The following is an 18,235-nucleotide window of genomic DNA, read 5'->3' as shown; positions in this document are numbered from 1 at the left end:
GAAAAAAAAACAATTTTGTTTTTTTTTCGAATGTAAATACGGAAGTTGAATGTTGAAAGGAGCGCTTATACCGCTCCGGTTAGCTCATATTTCCGTTTCAGGCGTCACTTTCAATATATAGAGTCTTGAAACAGAGCCGCGAAAGCCTCCTCTTTGCCACCAACAATGCCCTTCCAGCGGCTTTGAAGACGGTGCTCTACCGGAACACTTTACAGACGTGTTGTCGTTCGTTATTAGGGCACCCTGAACTACATTATCTCGCGCAACTGTGCTTATAGGCACGCAGCAACACGGTCGTTCCCCTCGGCGGAATTTCCTAAATATGGGAAAAAATCTAGCTCGATCTTACTCAATATCACAATTTTCTCGCAGGTTCCTACGAGAAGGGGGAATACAGCCTCGTCAAATTCATCGCCGTCAAGGTAAAGAGCGAGTGAAGCGCCCTCAGTTACATGTTTTACCAGAAAGAAAAAAAGTATTCTTTAAATATTACGTGGCTCGAGGTTCGAAAAGCGCCAAGCGAAGGATCTATGCGGGGCACAAGTTCGTCCGCTTATTTCGCGCGGGTTGTGGTGACGTCATAACGTCGAGCTCTGCTTGGTTCTGAATGAAGGATCGCGGGTAGACCTCGAGGCAGCTTGCTTTGAGGTCTACCCACTATCCTTCCAATCAGAGCCAATCAGAGCTCGGCGTCCTTCTGACGTCAGCGCAACTCCTGCGCAGGAAGCAGACGACCTGCCCTCCGCTTACTCCGTTTCCGCAGCGACATCACGATGCTGGCAGTCAACGGCACCAAATCGTCGCGGCGTTCATCGCTTCTGTGCGTTTCATGTCATCGACTAAAGCAATCACGCGGAGTGAACGTGCCGCGTTCCTGCGTTTTTGTTGGCGCGTGATTGGCTTAGCCGATGATAGCATATCCACAAAAAAATTAAAGACGTTTACAATTTTCTGTAACGCCGAATGGGAGTGGAGCTCTTGAGGAGGAGGAGGGGAGGGTATGGAGGAGAGGTTATGCCCCTCTTCTTCGTTGCTAAATTTAACGAGGAACTTTTTGCGCTAAATTTAGCGGGGAAATTTCACCCTCGTGACGTCACACGTGTTGCCACACGTGACGTCACGAGGATAAATTTAGCGGTAATAGTTTTCCGTCAGATTTAGCATGAAAAGTTCCGCGCTAAATTTAGCGGGAATATTGGCAATTCTAGATGCGTTTGACGTCACGTGACGTCATGTGTGACGTAACACATCGCGTGACGCCTTATGTCATATGTTTACTAAAATGAAGTCACGTGTGACGTCACGGGGGTAACGTCGTGACTACTCTCGTGAGGGTAACCCTCGTATCCCTCGCTTGGGCGACCATCGTCACGTCACACGTGACGTCACGTGTGACGTCATTGTGGGAAACGTCCCATAATGCAACGCGGGGTTACGCCGACGGCGACGCCGACGACGACACTCAAGCCGGAAATGGGCGCCTAAGAGCTGAGCTCTAAAATCACGAGTGCCGTGACGATGCAATTTTGATGCTGATTGATGGGCTCCATCGGATCTTGGCTGCGGTGGGAGAACTAATGCTAAACAAAGTGCTAGCCTACGTATCTCCAGTTCGCCCATATACGACACTTTTATTTTGCTCTAAATAACCCGAGGTAGTTGAAATGTACCATGAGGCTGGGTCTTCGTCTTGTCTGCTTAGCGTCTATACTGTATATACATCGTGCCCATGCATCAAAAATGGTCCCAAAAAGGAAACAAATGACGTCACAGTCGAACTTCTACGGTTGGCCGTAGAAGTTCAACTGTGACTTCTATGGCCTTTTAACCTTTTAATGGCCGTAGAAGTTCCGGCACAAATCATGAAAGTAGGCGAGTGTCGCTGCCATCGGGACGTCCCAACTTCTGACTGCCGAAGCTCTCGGAGACTGCCAAGCTGAAGAGCGACTCGCAGCAGGAGTGGTGTCTGTTGCATCCGGGGGGGGGGGGGGGGGGGGGGGTGCAGGTGTTTACAGAGCGGGGGGTCAGAGTACCAGATGTCTGAGAAACCCCCCCCCCCCCTTCCTCAAAACTCTTCCACATGCGGAATTAGCAAAAAAATTAAGGGGGGAGGACATTCCCCCTCTGAATCCGCCACTGCATGGTTACATCCACCTGTGCTGATGTGGCAGGCCACCACCAGGATCGTGGCCGGCGACCACATGACACTTCTATGACATCATGAGGCGGAAGTCGAGGGACCTCTTTTTAGGACGCGGTAAATGCACCGGTCGAAGATGGGTTCCAGGCGCCTGTGCTTCGTGTGCCAGGTGTCTCTCGAACGGTCGGAATCCATAGCCCCAAACACTTTCTTTCCCCGCAGAACACGGTGTCCAGCATGTGCGTGCACTGCAGTTACGACACCATCATGTTGCTGAACGCCGTCACGGTGTACGGCGTCGGCGAAAAGCCCGTTGACGTCCGCTTCAACAAGCAGTCCACCAACTTCACCTACAACCCGTCCGGGCAGGTGAGCCTCCGGGATTGTCTGCCTTCTCGAGTTAAGTTGGACATTGCGGCTCAGCTCCGCTCGGTTGCCTCAGTAGTCGGCCTTCCGTTGTTGCCCTCGAGTTGTTGGCGCCTACCCAAGGAGAAGATTGGCCAAGGATCACTGTTGTATAAAATATGAAAGTTTGGTTGGGGTTTTCTTGGCGCAAAACCAACTAGGTCTATAGAGTGCCAAAATTGGACGTCCCTTATCTACGAAGCAGAATAAAAAAAAGTAACCGCAATATATATTTTATTTGCGTAATAATACAGACGGGATTAAAATCAATTTTCCACTTTTCAACGTATTCCTTTCCGCGTTCAACGCATATGCTCCAGCGCTTCAGCAAAGGGTGGATGCCGCGGAAGAAAACATCTTGTTGTTAACTCCGGAGCCCGAAGCTACAGATTCGCAGCCGCTTCCAGCTCATTCCTGGACGGAACTTCATTCTGCCTACAACCGCTTTAAGTGGATTGGACAAAAAATAAAATCGCTCGGTTCCAGGTACTTTGAGAAAGGTGGATGATGAATGCACTAAGAGCGTAGACCTTTAATTTTTTTTTTTTTCTGTTTTCCCTCATGCCGCGTAGGGGCATTCATTGTGTTGCAGCAGCACACAAAAAGACCGCTAATTACGGCTTTTCGACCTGATCATAGGCTTCAAATTGTGCTCAAGCAGATCACAATGCAACGTCCTTTTGACACGGAACCACCTGGGAATGCAATGTTTGATTACTGGTCCTTTATGGTCTCAGAAGGCCATAAGAATAACCTTGTCCTACGTCGGAACTGCCTGGAACGTCTTGGGTCTTGGTTTCATTCATGGTCTGAATCTATCACTGAGGGGGCCTTTGACTTTGTCAAGCTGTCAATGTGACAACGTTTTTGTGCAGGTCTCCAGCATCACGCACTCTTTGAGGCAAATAAACTTTATTATTATTTTAATTTCAACAATAAAATAACAAAAAAGAACAAACCAAACTTAATAAAAAAAATTTTTTTTCTTTTTCTTAAACGTTAGAATAGCTTAAAGACAGGACGAGCGTGTTGTCAATAACTTAACGACTAACATAAGAAATGAAACACGCAGATAGTCATGGTAGTACTAACAAGAATCATGCATAATAATAAGCTCACGATGACTAAGAAAACTATAGCCTCTTCTGCGTCTACGATAAGGAAAGAGGGACATTGAAGACAAACAGACAAGACAGGCTTTGGACTTTCAACAAAACGTTTACTGGCTCGACTTTGCCTCCTGAAGATCGACGGGGGCGCCCGGGAGGTTGAGAGGGAGGGTGGTAAGTTAGGGAAGCGTGAGCCATGTGGCCCAGCTCGCAGCTACGCGTGCACGGTCGCCGTTACACGCAGGCCCGAGTGTCGACGGTGCCCTCTTGGGAAAAGGAGGGAGGAGGGGGGAAGGGCGTTGAGAAGAGGAGGGGGAGAAGATGCGCCGGCGGTGCCCTCTTGGGGAAGGAAGAGAAGGGGGGGAGGGGGGGGGGGGTGATGCGCGGTGAAGGGAAGGAGCCGAAGATATACGGGAATTTGAACTTTTTTATGCCTTTGGAGGAACCCCCTCGCCCCGCAGGAAGGGAATCTCTCGACCGGAAAGAGAAAGGGATGGGCTGGACAGGTTTGAGACAGAAGATTTGATAATCTAGAGACCCAAGGATTTCCCTGCCGAATCGAGATTTGTGCCTGCCTAGAATTTTGGTTTTCGAGAACTCGGGGGTGCACGAGGGGCAGCTTTTAGCGTGAGCCACGACTGGATGAAAGGAGTCGGGAGAAGGAGACGAGATTTCCTTGAGTGCTCCCGAAGACGGTCATTCACGCAGCGCCCCGTCTGACCGATGTACTCGGCTCCGCACACAAGAGGGATACTATATACTTCTCCCTTGTGCAGGATCGGAAGCACTGCGTGTGTCTTTTTGTGCATGTGGGTGGGGGCTCTGGGTTGCTGACTTGCTTGCACATGCCTCTTAATTTAAATTTACATGTGAAAACAACCCTGGTACCGAATCGATGTGCAAGTGCGCGCAGTCAGTGTGCCGTGTTGTGGGAGTGAGGAATGCACGCAGGGCGGGCAGGCCGGGTCCCGGACGGGGCCTTCTTTGAGCGGCTTCTAGACTGCAGGATGAGGTTCTTGCTGATGTTATCTAGGAGGTCCACCGGGTAACCCGCCTTCCGGAGCCTGGTTGCCTGCAGCGGCAAGCTCTCTCTGACCTTGTGATCGCAGGACTTTTTTCAAGAGGAGGAAAGGGGAGACTGAACGATTCCGGACTTAACGGTTTTTTAATGATGGCTAGAGAACGGGAGGACAGGTTTCTGGGAGCGCTTTTGAAAAGACCAGCATAAAGGGTGGGACGAGTGGGTTAGTCGAAGATCGAGAAATTTGAGACCCTCCTGAGTAGGGTCTTCCTTTTTGAAGGTGAGGCTGTTGGCGTTGGTTTGGAAAGCTTGAAGGATGGGAGCATCTGAGTTGGAGACGGGATGAAGAAAGAGGTAGTCGTCCACGTACCGGACGATCTTACATTCATTACCCGAGCGAGCAAGAAGCTCCTGCACCGCGCGATCCACAAAACAAAAAAAAAAAGATGAATTTCGCTGAGGATCGGCGCGAGGCAGGAACCGATACACACGCCCGACCTCTGAATGAGGACTCTTCCCTCGTGCTCAACCAGAGTAAAGCTCAAGTAGAACCGGAGGAGATCGCGGAAGCCTCCGACCGGGATTGAGGACGCGTTTTGGAACCTCGTCATTCCATGCAGGTCGATTGCCTCGGACACAGAGCACAGAAGAATTTTGAGGTCGAGATTGTAATACATGTCTTCGACATCCAGCGAGAGCATGTTGTGGTCCTGATTTAACTGCAACGGTCGGATAAAATCAATCACCTCAAGGGAGCCCTTAACGCGGAAGGGGTGGGGAAGATCAATGGAGGAAAGGTGCCTTTGTAGGAAGAGGGCGGGAGGTTTCTGGCCAGCATCCCCCCTCAGAGAATATGCTTCGAAGGGGAATGTTTGGCTTGTGCGTTTTTGCCGTGAAAAAGATGGAAAGGTACTGTTTTGACGGTGCAGAAACCAGCGTTTTTAAGGAAGAGAGGCTGAAAAAATCACAAACAGATTTGACTTCGGACCGGAGTGTACCCGATGGGCGCTTTTTTAGGGGGACAAAGTTCTTTTTTAGTGCCTCATCTACTTTCTCTCCAAATTTGTCTCTGTTCATTACAAAAAATCGGCCCACCTTGTCCGCCTCCAAAAGCACCAGGTCGGATCGGCGGAGATCCTCCACGACGCGTGTCACCTCCGAGCGCACCGGTGCACTCGCGCCACCGTGATGGCAAACCACGCCGGCCGCCGCCCCGACAAAGTCCTGTCAATCACTCTCCGGGACCCTCGCTGCAATCTCGTAGACGAAGGCCAGCTGGTAAACTCTTGATGATGGCGAACTTGGAGCCTTTTGAAAGAAGGGCAGTTGCCTCTGCCGACAAATCGGTGTCTGACAGATTGATGGGGGGGATCCAAGCCTGCCTTGCGGCGGGAGGCAGAACCTGCGAGGATGCCCTGGAGCACGCGTCTCCACGATTTCTCAAGGAGGAGGTCTGAAGACTTCCGAAGAAAAACGAAGGCGGGGTGCGTGTAGAAGCAAGTGCCGAAGCATTCGGTCATCAGAGGGCACAGCCCAGTCCTCATCACACGGATTTTCCGTGACACTTCCTTCCTTGTTATCTGCATTACTCTGTAAGTGGAAGGCCAACTTGATGGTTCGAAGCCGAGGAGTCGGTGAACTGAGGGATGGGCCACGTTCTCCCGAAGGCAGACTCCCAAGGCTCGCAGTTACAGGCGGAGGAGACTCATCCTTGACACGAAGATGGCGGCGTGGAAGAACGAGGATGGGTCAAACTCCAGGTGGTTCAGTGGGTTACCAGCAGGACAGCACATATATCATGAAGCTCACGGAAGTATAATGTAGATGGTTGAGCTTGTTGGTTTCTAATTTACGATATGGAAAGAGGGACATTGAAGACAAACAGACAAGACAGGCTTTCGACTTTCAACAAAACGTTTACTGGCTCGAACGTCGACGAAAAACTTTTCATTCGCATAGATTAAGATAAACATAGAAGGAGAAGCTAACAGAGGTGACAGAAAGCAAGATATCCGTTTTTTTAGGCAAAAATAAAAGTTATACAAAGAAAATACTAATTATTTAGTAATGATGTTTTTCATCCGTACCGTTGGAGGTAAATAAAAATAAACACGAGCCCTAGATTTTAAATAAGTTATCCAACCATTATTCGCGAGTATTGTGTCAAAGTGTCTCCGCTGTTTTTCTCAACGTTCCCCTACAGAGTCACCTAATAAGCTGGGCTTCACAGTAACGGCACTCCGGCCATCTTGCAGCCAAAACTTATTGTTGTAACTTCTCTGATCAGTCGAACGAAGGTGAACGAAACGTCGGTACTCTAAGCGTAGCTTATGGCTCTAATCAGTACCACCTAGAAGACAAGGTCCGCGTCTTGGTCCCCCAAATGTCATCACACGTATAGACCTACACGGCGCACACTGGCTCTCATCAGTGTCGCCGATAGTGCGTCTGCGGCGATGCCAGGACGCATGCGTCAGCCGCTTTGCGGCGCACACTCGTCGGGCTGGTCCACTAACGTTTGCGTAAAGCGCCGGTGGTATTGCTCTAATAGACCAGCGTCTGCACTGTTCCATGGGCGCCGCCAGGTTTGTTTATGCTGACGTGATGACAGAGTAAGGGGTCTGCTTTCTTTGCAAAATTCTGTTTCTTTGTTTGTTTGTTTTAATTCTTGCACATATTGTAGTGCAAGAAAGTCAGAAATGCATAGTCACGAAATTCCAAGAACAACACCCATGCCACAAGTGCCACAAAAGGCAAAAATCTTGCTTTATGCGCAGTCCCTCTCTTTATAAGTGCCTACTTTTGAAAATATTTCCTAATTTATTGCTGGGGGCTGGGATTTCGGACACTGGTCTATATGCACACCTAACATTCCATTCTTTTGCCAACTCGCAGTTCATGAAGGTGTCCAGTCTCCACTACCAGCTTACGAAACCTTTCGTTTTGACATGGAGCCGCTGATCGCCGTGTGGATCAGCGACCAGGCCTCCTCGGCTGCCAGGACCACGTGCGGCCTCGGCATCATAAATAAACATTTGCGAAGCATTAGGGGAAAAAAATGTGTTTACCTAATTTTCGTTACTTGAAGATGTGAGCGTACCTGATTTCACTGACATATTTTCGTTAATAATTTGGTTGGTCGTGTTTACGATGCTATCCTTTTTATATAAATATGCACGATTGCTGTTTAATTAAGGCCTCGCCCGCATTCCCACGTTGCTTTCGCTGAATTTATGTGCGCACACGGCTGCGGCCATATTTGAACTCGGGACTTGGACACTCGGCGAGAAAGTGGACAATCTTGACGTCTTTCTCGCCGAGCGTACAACTTAGAGCCCCTGCACTCACTATGGTGGCACCCTTTGTGTCCCACAAATGACCTTATTTCATTTATATTTTTTATACTTAATAGCTCCCATTTACTGCTCTTCAAGTTATAGTACTTTCTTTTTTTTTCTGATACAAGCGATGTTATTAATCATCACAGCTCTTAAAACTATTTTTATTTTCTTCAGATACATGTAGGGGCAATAAAAGTACCATATTAAACGTGAAAGTGTATAGCAAAAGGCGCTGAAAAGACTGATTAAATTTGTTTACAAGTTTACTACATCGCTGTTACGCAGACTTATTTATTGAGAAGTATGTACGTGGGGCTACTGCTTTTTGAAGCGCAAGACTATAAAAATTATTAAACACCAGCGAACTGTTCTTTAATTGAGCAAGTCATGCGGAGAATTAAACGCAAACTTTTTATGTGTGTGCGTGTGTCCGCGCGCGCGCGTGTGTGTGTGTGCGTGTGCGTGCGTGCGTGTGTGTGTGTGTGTGTGTTTGTGTTTTTGTGTGGTGTTTAAGATTAACAAATTTGTTTTAAGAAATTCATGAAAGCCACACTTATGAGGTTTGTGCAGGTGAGTTATACGGTTATATGATCAGTCGGCTAATTCAGTAAATATGTTAATTCACTTTTAATTACATTTTGTTTCAATTACAAACTTGCTGAGAGTCGTCGGAAACCACCAAATCAATTATTTTTTTATAAATATTTTAGCGCGTAGGAAACAGTATTGCGGTAATTGTATACCACTCGTGCAACAGGTACAAGAGTGCAGCTACGATAAGAAACGTAAAAATCGCGCGTGCGCCTCATCGCACCGATTCTAGAACTCACCTGCAAAGACTACATAATTGTAGTTTCCACAACTTTTTTTTTTCAAACAAATTTCTTAAGCTTAGAAAAAACACCCCGTATAATTAAATTTGAGGCAGAAGGTATTTATGCCACAGACACGTTCCTTCATCACAACCTGCTAGAACAGAGGTTTGTGCCTTAAACATAACGAAGTTCAACAGCGTCCACTGGTAAAGGAAAATACTAACCAAAGCAATTCCACTTTTACAATAAGGGAAAGAAAGAATAATTTCATTGGGACAGGACTGAGGATGATGGAGGGAGTAAAAAGGAGATTGAAAAGCGACCGGGCTAAATATGAGACAATGGGCGATATTGACATAGAGTTCAGGATAATTGGGGCAGGAGGGGTCAAAGCGGAAACGGTACAAATAAAGTTTTGAGGGAAGCGTCCCAAAACGATGGTCTGAACTAGGGGATCGCTGGAGCCTGGTCAAGAGTCTCGCGGGTTTGCTGATTACACAGCTCATTTCCAGAAATCCATGAATGTCCAGAGATCCACTTTATATGTGGTACGAAGTTTCACACTCATAAGAGCCATATCTAGGCCCGAGTTTTTATCCGAAGGTAAGGTGCGCTTTTGAAACGTCCGAAAGGTGGCTTAGGAATTAGTTTGCTGGATTGGAGGAAGATCTGTTTTTGCACGTGTCCAGGGAGGAGCGGTGTGTAATACTGTCCTCTTGAAGGATGCCGAGGCGTTCCTGATATTGTGCGTTGTGGAGTTGAAGCCGGACGTAAGCTTGAGCTTGAAATTTGGCTTTGGATACCGACCAAGGCACGGGCTCGGGCGCCTGGTTTTCGAAAGCGCTTTCTGTGCGCGAGTCCTTGTGCGAGCGAAGGATTCTTCAGAGCTACGCCTTTGCACCCTGGAGGCTGGCCTTTGCCAGCGCCGAAGCCAGCTGGTGAGACGGAGCATGTTCTTCGGCTCCCCACTAGATGGCGCTGTCAATTCGTCCTTAGTAGAGTTCCTTAACCCTTTGTTTCCCATAACGTTACCACTTGCCCAAATACAAATCTTACCACGTGGTTTTACTTTGAGGGCAATAAATAAAACAGGAAAACTAGGACGGGTCTAAACAACATTTTTTTTTTCTTAAACAAAAGTGATGTACAGATATGTGTACGCCAGGAATACCAGGTCACTCTTTGCGAAATTGTTCAATTTCGCAATACTCTTTAATACAAAGGTATCCCAGCACTTCCTGCATTGCATCCTGCTACGTCGGTTGCATCCTGGCAGCTTTCATCGCGGCACATTCTTTAGCGGGACCTTCATCAGGACATGGTTTACACTAGAGTCACTGTGACACCATCGCATCTCACCGAATCTGGAATGTCCGAAGCTAGGTTCGACAGGGTGTTGAACCGACTGTTTTCGAGGTCTGCTTCAGTAGCATCTTCTTCCTTCATTAAGCCGATTGCCACTTGCAGCTTGAACTCTGCAAGCTGCAACTGGGAGAGCCCTTTACCGCGTGGTAGGGGAGCCAGCTGTTTACCACTGCAAGATCAAGCAGGTGAAAAATGATCCTCGTGTACCATTTCTTGCTCTTGAGTTCGTTTCGGTAGAATGAAAGAAGCTGATCCGCTCGGTGAACACCACCCATACTCTGGTTGTAGACTTTGACCAAGCTCGTTCTAGGTACTTCGGACTTCAAGAGACTTCTCGTTCTTCAGTGGGCAACGCCCCATCCTCTTATTCCTCAGAGTGGCGGTGCATCCAAGCCCGCGGCGCTTCATTTCAGTTAGAAGTTCAACTGACGCAAGCAAGTTGTCACAGGATATTTCTTTTCCTTCACAGCCATCAGTAAGTCGCACTTCAATCTTTCCACTTTCACCTATTTCGTTTTCAATGTCTTCTAGGTCAACAACAATGTTGTCACCGTAAAGCTTGATTTTATAGACATAGCCTGACCTTCTAGCACGTGTCCAAAACTTCATAACCCCACTTTTTCGGCTTTTTCAATATATAAACCTTCAGGTTGTGTCTTCCCTTAAAAGGTATCATCATCTCGTCCACTGCAAGGCAGGGCTCCATTTCTGCGGCTTGCCAAAACTTCTTATTGAGTGGGTCAAGGATGTGATGTATCTTGTAGAGCCTGCCATAGCCGTCCTGTTTTATTGTTTTGTTGTTTATTGTTGTTGTTGTTGTTTTTCATTATTGTTGCTGGCGTGGAACAAGAAAATCACTTCATCGAAGCGATTACGGGGCATGCGCTCAGCAATTCCTGACTGGCGCAACAACCGTGACCAATACATCGTCTGAAGGGCAAGGACACTACAGACATGTAGAGAATCATCCCAATAAATTTTCTGATTTCCTCGCTTCTGATCAGCTTCACCTTTGGTTTGTACTCCTGGATCCTGTATCGATTTGCTTCAATCGTGAAATGTTCTATCAAATCTTCATCAACGATCTAAGTGAACATACTCAGTGGTGTTTTCACTTCTGCTGCCGTCACCCATAGAATTATTTCACTTGTCTGAAAGCCCTCATTGAGTTGCAAGTCTTTTTGACCCAGTAACCATGTCCTTTCTACCTTGTTCTTCACAGTTGTTGATTCCTGCACTTGTGATTCATCTGTGTCGGATGAGTCCGATGAATACTCATCGGAGGAATCCTGACTGGCTGGGGCTTCCACATGGTCATCATCCGAATTGTCCAACTCGGAACATTCGCTACCACTTGGGCAGTCGAAAATAATAGCTTGAATATCTTCTTCTGTAAGGTTGACGCCTGTCACAGTAAAAAAAAATGTTTGCGAGAACACTTCCAATGTGTGCATATGCAGACACACTTGTTTTATAACGTATATATCACAGGAGAGACCTCCACGGAACCGTGAATGCTGCGAGCGAGAATATAAAGCACCATTTTCCTGACGGCAACGCACGTGGACGCTGTCAAGAAAACAGGCGCTGTGCACATTTTACAGTGCTTTTACCCTTTACAATTATGCAGAATGCACCGTCAGGGATTTCTATCTATGCAAAAAAGTAATTTATACAAAAAAAAGGGTTTATTACAAAAAAAATTATATTAAAACAAGGGGAACATACAGTGAGCCGCACCTCGTGGAAGTAGCCATCGTGTTGTTCTGCCCGCCGCACTTTACTGGACGCCTTGTGCCATCCATTGGGAGTTGTTTGAAGCGCGGGAATGGCACGAACGTAGCCGTTGGGATTTCAAAGTTCTGTTCTTTAGGCATGACCTGTAATAAATCAATTACTTTTGGCAACATATGTTGCCATTAGGTTATAAAGGGTTAGTATAGAGCTCCTGAATAGGCTCCCTACGGGAGCCAGAGTTGCGCGTCTGGTTTCCACATGCCGCCGCGCCGCTATTCGCCAATATGCGATCACGTGAGGATCGGGGTCAAATGCCGTGCAGGAAAGTAGACTAGAGTTCCTGTATAGGCTCCTGTAGGGAGCCTATACAGGAACTCCAGTCCTAGAGACCTAGACAACACCCAGCCCAGTGCACCCGGGTTGGCACTGGGCTAGGTATTGTGTTCACCTAGTTTCGATTTCCACCTCATATTCTTCACAGTGTTGTAAATAGTTCGATGCTATCATCATTCTTCTCTTTTTCATCTTTCTTTGCTTCTATTGGCTCGATCTAATAAAAGGACAGTCTATCAGAACGCTCGGACCAGACTGGTTGCTCACTTCACAGTGTCCCCGTAGCCCGGGACACAACACTGGGTGCCACCGCCGAGAGGGCCAACGAAGAGGTGGTGGTGTTGGGATTCTATTGTGGGACACGACAGTGTGGCTCAGGACGCTCGATGGGTGCAGAGATCACATCTGGGTGGAAGGAGAGTTGATAGCTGCAAACCCAAGTGTCTGTGTGTATTGTCTATCTCTTGGTGGGTAGTGCGCACTACGAGGAGAACGAAGCTACTATGGCGTGCGTCACCAAAGATATGAAGGCACTGGAGAAAGGCAGGAATGTCTTAATCATGGGAGACTTTAACGGCCATCTCCTCGAACTTGACGGATGGGAAGATGCTAACGGGCGTCGGCTCCTGAATCTAGCAGTCGAGTTTCAACTTGAACTAGTTAACTCACGGGCATCATGCAAGGGTCAATACACGTGGTGTGCCCGAGGAAGCAGAACCTGCATAGATTACGCTTTGGTGTCTTTGCGCCTTGGTGCCTAGTTGGTGTCTCTATTGACGAGGAAGGCGAGCACAGCGTCGGCAGCGACCACAATCGCCTGCGACTGGACTTCAGTGAAAACACATGGGCAAATGCGAAAACCCGTCCTCAGTACAAGAGACTAACGCATTTGGCTCAGAAGGAGGTGGAAAGGGTTAAGGAGAAATGTGAAAAAAGCCACATAAGGATACAAGCGTCCGGTTACAGACAGTGCATCAAAGAGCTCAAGCTTCTCATCAAGCAACATGCATCGAGGCAGCCCAGTGGACGGAAAGTGAGGAAGAGGTTAAAGAACCTGTACTTGCTAGACAGAAAGTCAACAGTTTAAGAGTATGCATGGACCCACGAAGAATCAATGAGTGTCTGAGACGTGAGCATTTCGAAATGCCGAGAAGGGAAGATATACAAGCTGAGCTTGCTAGCGCCACAATGTTTTCAAAGCTTGATGCGCGGGCAGGCTTTCACCAAATCCCGTTGACTGACAAAACATCGCGGGTTTGCACATTCGGCACCCCTTTTGGACGATACCGATTTTTGAGGTTGCCTTTTGGATTGGCTTCTGCGCCAGCGGTATTCCAGCGTGCGATGTCTGAAATTTTTGAAGGACTGAAGGGGGTACGTGTTTACATTGATGACGTGCTGGGGTGCTATGTTGCGCTTTTTGCACTCCCAGGAGACTTGGAAGAGGGAAGTGACGTCAACGACACAGCAAATGCAGATTGGATGTTGACAGAAGAAAACGAAATCAACACCCAATCTGCGTTTGCTGTGTCGTTGACGTCACTTCCCTCTCCCTAGTCTCCTGGGAGTGCAAAAAGCGCAACATAGCCCCCCTGGTCTGGGGAGCTACACAACAGGAGCACGATGATCGGCTGCGATCGGCTCTGCAAGCTGCACACAGCGCAGGCCTGACGCTAAACACAGAGAAATGCCGGTTTGGGATTCCAGAAGTAATTTTCCTTGGGGATGTAGTGAGCAAAGAAGGTATCAGGCCTGATTCAAGTCTTTTAGAAAATATCGTGAAGATGGATGCACCCACAAACAAGAAAGCTCTCCAGCGGACGCTTGGCGTTATAAATTACTTTGGAAAATACTTAAAGAGATTATCCGAACGTACAGCAAATCTTAGACAACTTCTTCGCGAAGATGTACTTTTTGAGTGGACAGCGGCTTATGACAGTGAGTGGAAGCAAATAAAACTCATGCTGACTTGTGCTCCAGTCCTCGCACTTTTTGACCCTAGTAGACCCACAAAACTGTCGGCTGACGCGTCTACAGATGGACTCGGATCGGCCTTATTGCAGCTGTACGACAAGTCGTGGCGCCCTGTAGCGTATGCCTCCCGATCACTCTCGGACAGCGAATCACGATACTCTCAGATTGAGAAGGAGGCGCTTGTGCTGGTATTTGGATGCGAGAGGTTTCACCACCTCACATGTGGTGAAACCTCCCCCTCGCCTACAACGTTTCTTTTTGAGACTGATGAAGTACGACTTCACGCTACAGTTTCTACCTGGCAGAAAGCTTGTGCTAGCTGTCGCTTTGTCAAGAGCTGGGCAGCCTAGTCCTCAACACAAGCAATGCTTGGGGGATGTTGAAGTACACGATGTGGGAATGCTTGCCGCACTTGTGAGCGAGACAACACAGGACAGACTCAGAACTGAAACACAGAGAGACCCTGAGTTACAACACGTCCTTCACTGTCTAGAAAACGGGTACCCACTGCAAGGCAACTTCAGCTCACTAGACCCTGAACTGTCGGTGGTCAATGGAATCATTCTTAAAGGAACGAGAGTGGTGATCCCTTCGTCACTTCGGCGAGTTATGTTAGCTCGGGTTCACCAAGGGCACTTAGGTGTAAATAAATGTAAAGAAAGGGGACGCGAACTCATGTTTTGGCCCAAAATGGCGCAGGACATTCACACCTTTGTTTCGGGACGCGCCATCTAAGAAGTTTGCATATCAGCAACCCCGCGAACCACTAATGTGGCGCGAACCTCCTCCAATTTCTATCTAAATGATAGCGATGAGAGAGAAGGACGATTTGTAAAAGTGTTTCGTTTAGATGTTTTTTTTTTCGCTTCTTCATTGTTGTGTAATAGCACTGTCGACCAAAGAGCTCCAATTTCTATCTAAATGATAGCGATGAGGGAGAGGGACGATTTGTAAAAGTGTATCGTTTAGAAGTTTTTTCCGCTTCTTCATTGTTGTGTAAGTAGTCCTTCTATAGCGCTGTCGACCAAAGAGCTCCGATTTCTATCTAAATGACAGCGATGAGGGAGAGGGACGATTTGTAAAAGTGTTTCGTTTAGATGTTTTTTTTTCGTTTCTTCATTGTTCTTCTCTTTTACTGTTCTTTTGCCTTCTCTTTAGAATTTTTCTTTGTATTTCGTGCTACGTCTTCTACTTATCACGTTCTGAAAAGTCAACCCAGACGTTGAAGAGAAAAATGAAGTAGTCGAATACACAAGAGTTGTAAGTTCAGCGCGTGTGCTTGTCTGCCTGAGTGTGTGCTGCGAGATTGATTTTTCCTGCGCTGTCACCGTCAAGTATGGTTCACCAACTCGCCCAAGCTTCCACCCTATCAAGTTACATTTCTATTACATCGGGCCCTTTCACTTCTTCACCGCTGAATCCCTGCTTCATCGTCACCCTCATCGCTGTCACAGTATGTCAATCAAGGTCATTCGGTAGCTGCATTCGTGTTAATCTGCTCCCCAGAAGTCATTGCCTTGTTTGGTGGTTTCACTCCCTCAGTTGGGCATGGGAAGAGAGTCTGTAAGATTTTGCGATCCGAGTGACATCGCCAGGCTCGTCTGTACCGTGAGTGTCTTTATGCCCAGCTATGCGAAAACGTCAGTCAATCCGTTGGAAGGAGGAGATGTCGAGAGTTTGCAGAGACTACAAAACGACAAACTGACTTCCTATGGCGACTCACCTTGGCGCAGCTGCGCAGCATAACACCAAGAAAGACTTCAGTTCCAAATAACCCAGTCTACATCATAGGGGATCTGTCGTTACATGAAGAGGTTTATAAGGTGCTCAGCCTTGGTCCCAAGTTTGCCATGGAGTCCAAGACAACTGCGCCTGAGCTACCCTCATTTGTGAGGCAAGTGTCAAGATGGGCTCCTGAAGCAGAGATGGCTCGTTGCACTTCTGAGGGAGTAGATTTGTTATATCGGCACACCCCTCAAAGAACTGTGCTAACAGTTATGAAGATTGAATCATATTTGGTGCGTCAATCTTTATCTTTCGTACCAGCAGACAAAGAGGGTGGATTTGTGATCATGCCACGGGACGTTTTTAGAACCAAGGCCGTGTTAGCCATTGACTCGGTTTTTCAACGTAACACTAGTACCTCATTAACCAAGGTCAAAAGTGAAGCAAAAAAATTATATAGTGAGCTAGAGCTAGAACAATTGTACTCCTCTATTGAACGCAGTAGGCACCTTAGCTTAGAGCTGTTTTTCCGCGCAAAAACTCATAAAGTAGATTGCCCATTAAGGGTGATTGAATCTCAGAAAGGGTCGTGGCAGAAGTCTGTTGCCATATTTTTGCAGGAGAAATTAAATCTCTTGCCGGTTGAGGATCCTTTTATGCTAAAAGACTTTAGCGAAGTGATAAAGTTTCTAACAAACTCTAATGATTGGCATCTCAAGGCCTTCTCAGTGGACATAAAGGACCTCTACTACTCTCTGCCGCAGGATGAGCTGTTGAAGTGCGTGGAGGACTGCATTGACTCTTTTGGTGTTATTGCTTTTCAGACCGCGTCAGGAATTTCCCAAGGTGGTTACCTTGAATTGCTCATCGTATATTTAAAATCTACGTTTGCGTGTTTAGAGGGTAACACCTTTCTCCAAGAAGCAGGGGTATGCATTGGTTCATGCATAGCACCAGTTTTGAGTAACCTTTACCTCGCGCATCGGGACCTGATCCTTTCACGTAGCTTAGATGCTTCTACTGTTGTGACGGTGTTTCGCTTTGTTGATGATTTTTTATTGTGCTAGATTGTGCAGCTAATGACTTTCAAATATTGGTCTCTAACGTTCTTTCCTGTTTTAAATCCTGTATAGATCCACTAGAAATCACTGATGAGCTACCCACAGAATGTTCCTTGCGGTTCTTGGACCTCAGATTAATTTTTTCGGAGCATCATGTATGTTGGTCATACGAACCGAGAGGGAAGAAACCCCTTCTTAATTTTCAATCAGCACACTCCAAGCTTGTTAAGCGAGGCATTGTTAAATTACGTCTCACCAATGCGCTTAATAAGTCTTGTATTCATTCACTTAAGGTTAGCTTTAATGCTCAAATTGCCAGGTTAAAGTCAACAGGATATCCTAGTGCATTATTTACAGCCGTGGCAGAGGATTTATTAAAGAGAATAAGATGGGGTGAACGACCTAAACGCAATACAGAAAAGAAAAGGACCGGTCGTTGTTCCATATATACACCAACTCATGTTTACAAACAAACCGGAGCGCCTCTAGCGGACGCCACCGGCGCCGCGCATGCGCGGTGGATGGTGGGCAAGAAGCCCGCCGTCGCCCATAAACAAACTAGTGGCACTAAAACAAACCATTGAATTGCGTTGTTGTCGGCGTCGGTGGGAGTCCCCGTGCTCTTTTTCACGTTGGAATTGTTGATTCTACGTTCTCCTAACAATGTCTGACTACTTGAACGGCTTCAGCAAAACTAACGAGGCAAAACTTTGCGTGAACAATGTGAGGTGCGGCGATTCATTTCACGTGGACGCCGCAGAATAGGCGCTAAAGCCTGACTCCCACGATGAGATTCTGCTCGCTGTTTTCAGACGCGACGTTAATTGCACTGCAAAAGCGTGGACCGTAGCTGAGATGGTGGACGTCGATACTGAAAACCGCAAGTAGAATCGGGCATTACAAGTCGGTGATGGCCACTGGTAACAATAATGATCAACATCTTCTTGTATCTGTTTACACTTAGTTTACTTACCCCAACCAACCTTCAAAAGTTTTTTGAGGCCTGCACTTAGTTCTTATCGCAATTACCGGGTCAACGTTTGGTTTACGGGCCGCTGTCGTTTGAACGAGCTGACGACAAAAAGCAGCCAATTTTGAAAGAGCTCTGAAATTGGAAAACAGCGCGCAAAAAGACGAAGACGACGAGAGAAGAGCACAGGACAAGCGCTGCAAGAGCAGACGACAGTTCGAACGCATGCGTAATGGGGT

The 18,235-nt window shown here is 47.3% G+C and overlaps 1 protein-coding gene and 1 pseudogene across 1 annotated transcript in view; one reads left to right on the top strand and one right to left on the bottom strand.

The window, feature by feature from the left end:
• The window catches only part of LOC8042373 (lysosomal alpha-glucosidase-like), an 81,556-nt gene extending 73,920 nt beyond the window's left edge, over positions 1-7,636 (top strand). Inside the window, exons 16-18 of the mRNA XM_040501415.1 lie at positions 373-422; positions 2,363-2,509; positions 7,571-7,636. Coding sequence (XP_040357349.1) covers positions 373-422; positions 2,363-2,509; positions 7,571-7,636 — 263 coding nt within the window. The remainder of the gene's footprint in view (positions 1-372; positions 423-2,362; positions 2,510-7,570) is intronic.
• Positions 7,637-10,154: 2,518 nt separating this feature from the next.
• Positions 10,155-10,875, bottom strand: LOC115330451 (annotated as a pseudogene).
• Positions 10,876-18,235: the final 7,360 nt, after the last annotated feature.

The sequence above is a fragment of the Ixodes scapularis genome, unplaced genomic scaffold (assembly GCF_016920785.2).
Source record: "Ixodes scapularis isolate PalLabHiFi unplaced genomic scaffold, ASM1692078v2 PGA_scaffold6__148_contigs__length_123643588, whole genome shotgun sequence".
Taxonomy (NCBI): Eukaryota; Metazoa; Arthropoda; class Arachnida; order Ixodida; family Ixodidae; genus Ixodes; species Ixodes scapularis.
The sequence above is the reverse complement of the archived record's forward strand: the minus strand, read 5'-3'. Positions and strand labels throughout refer to the sequence as shown.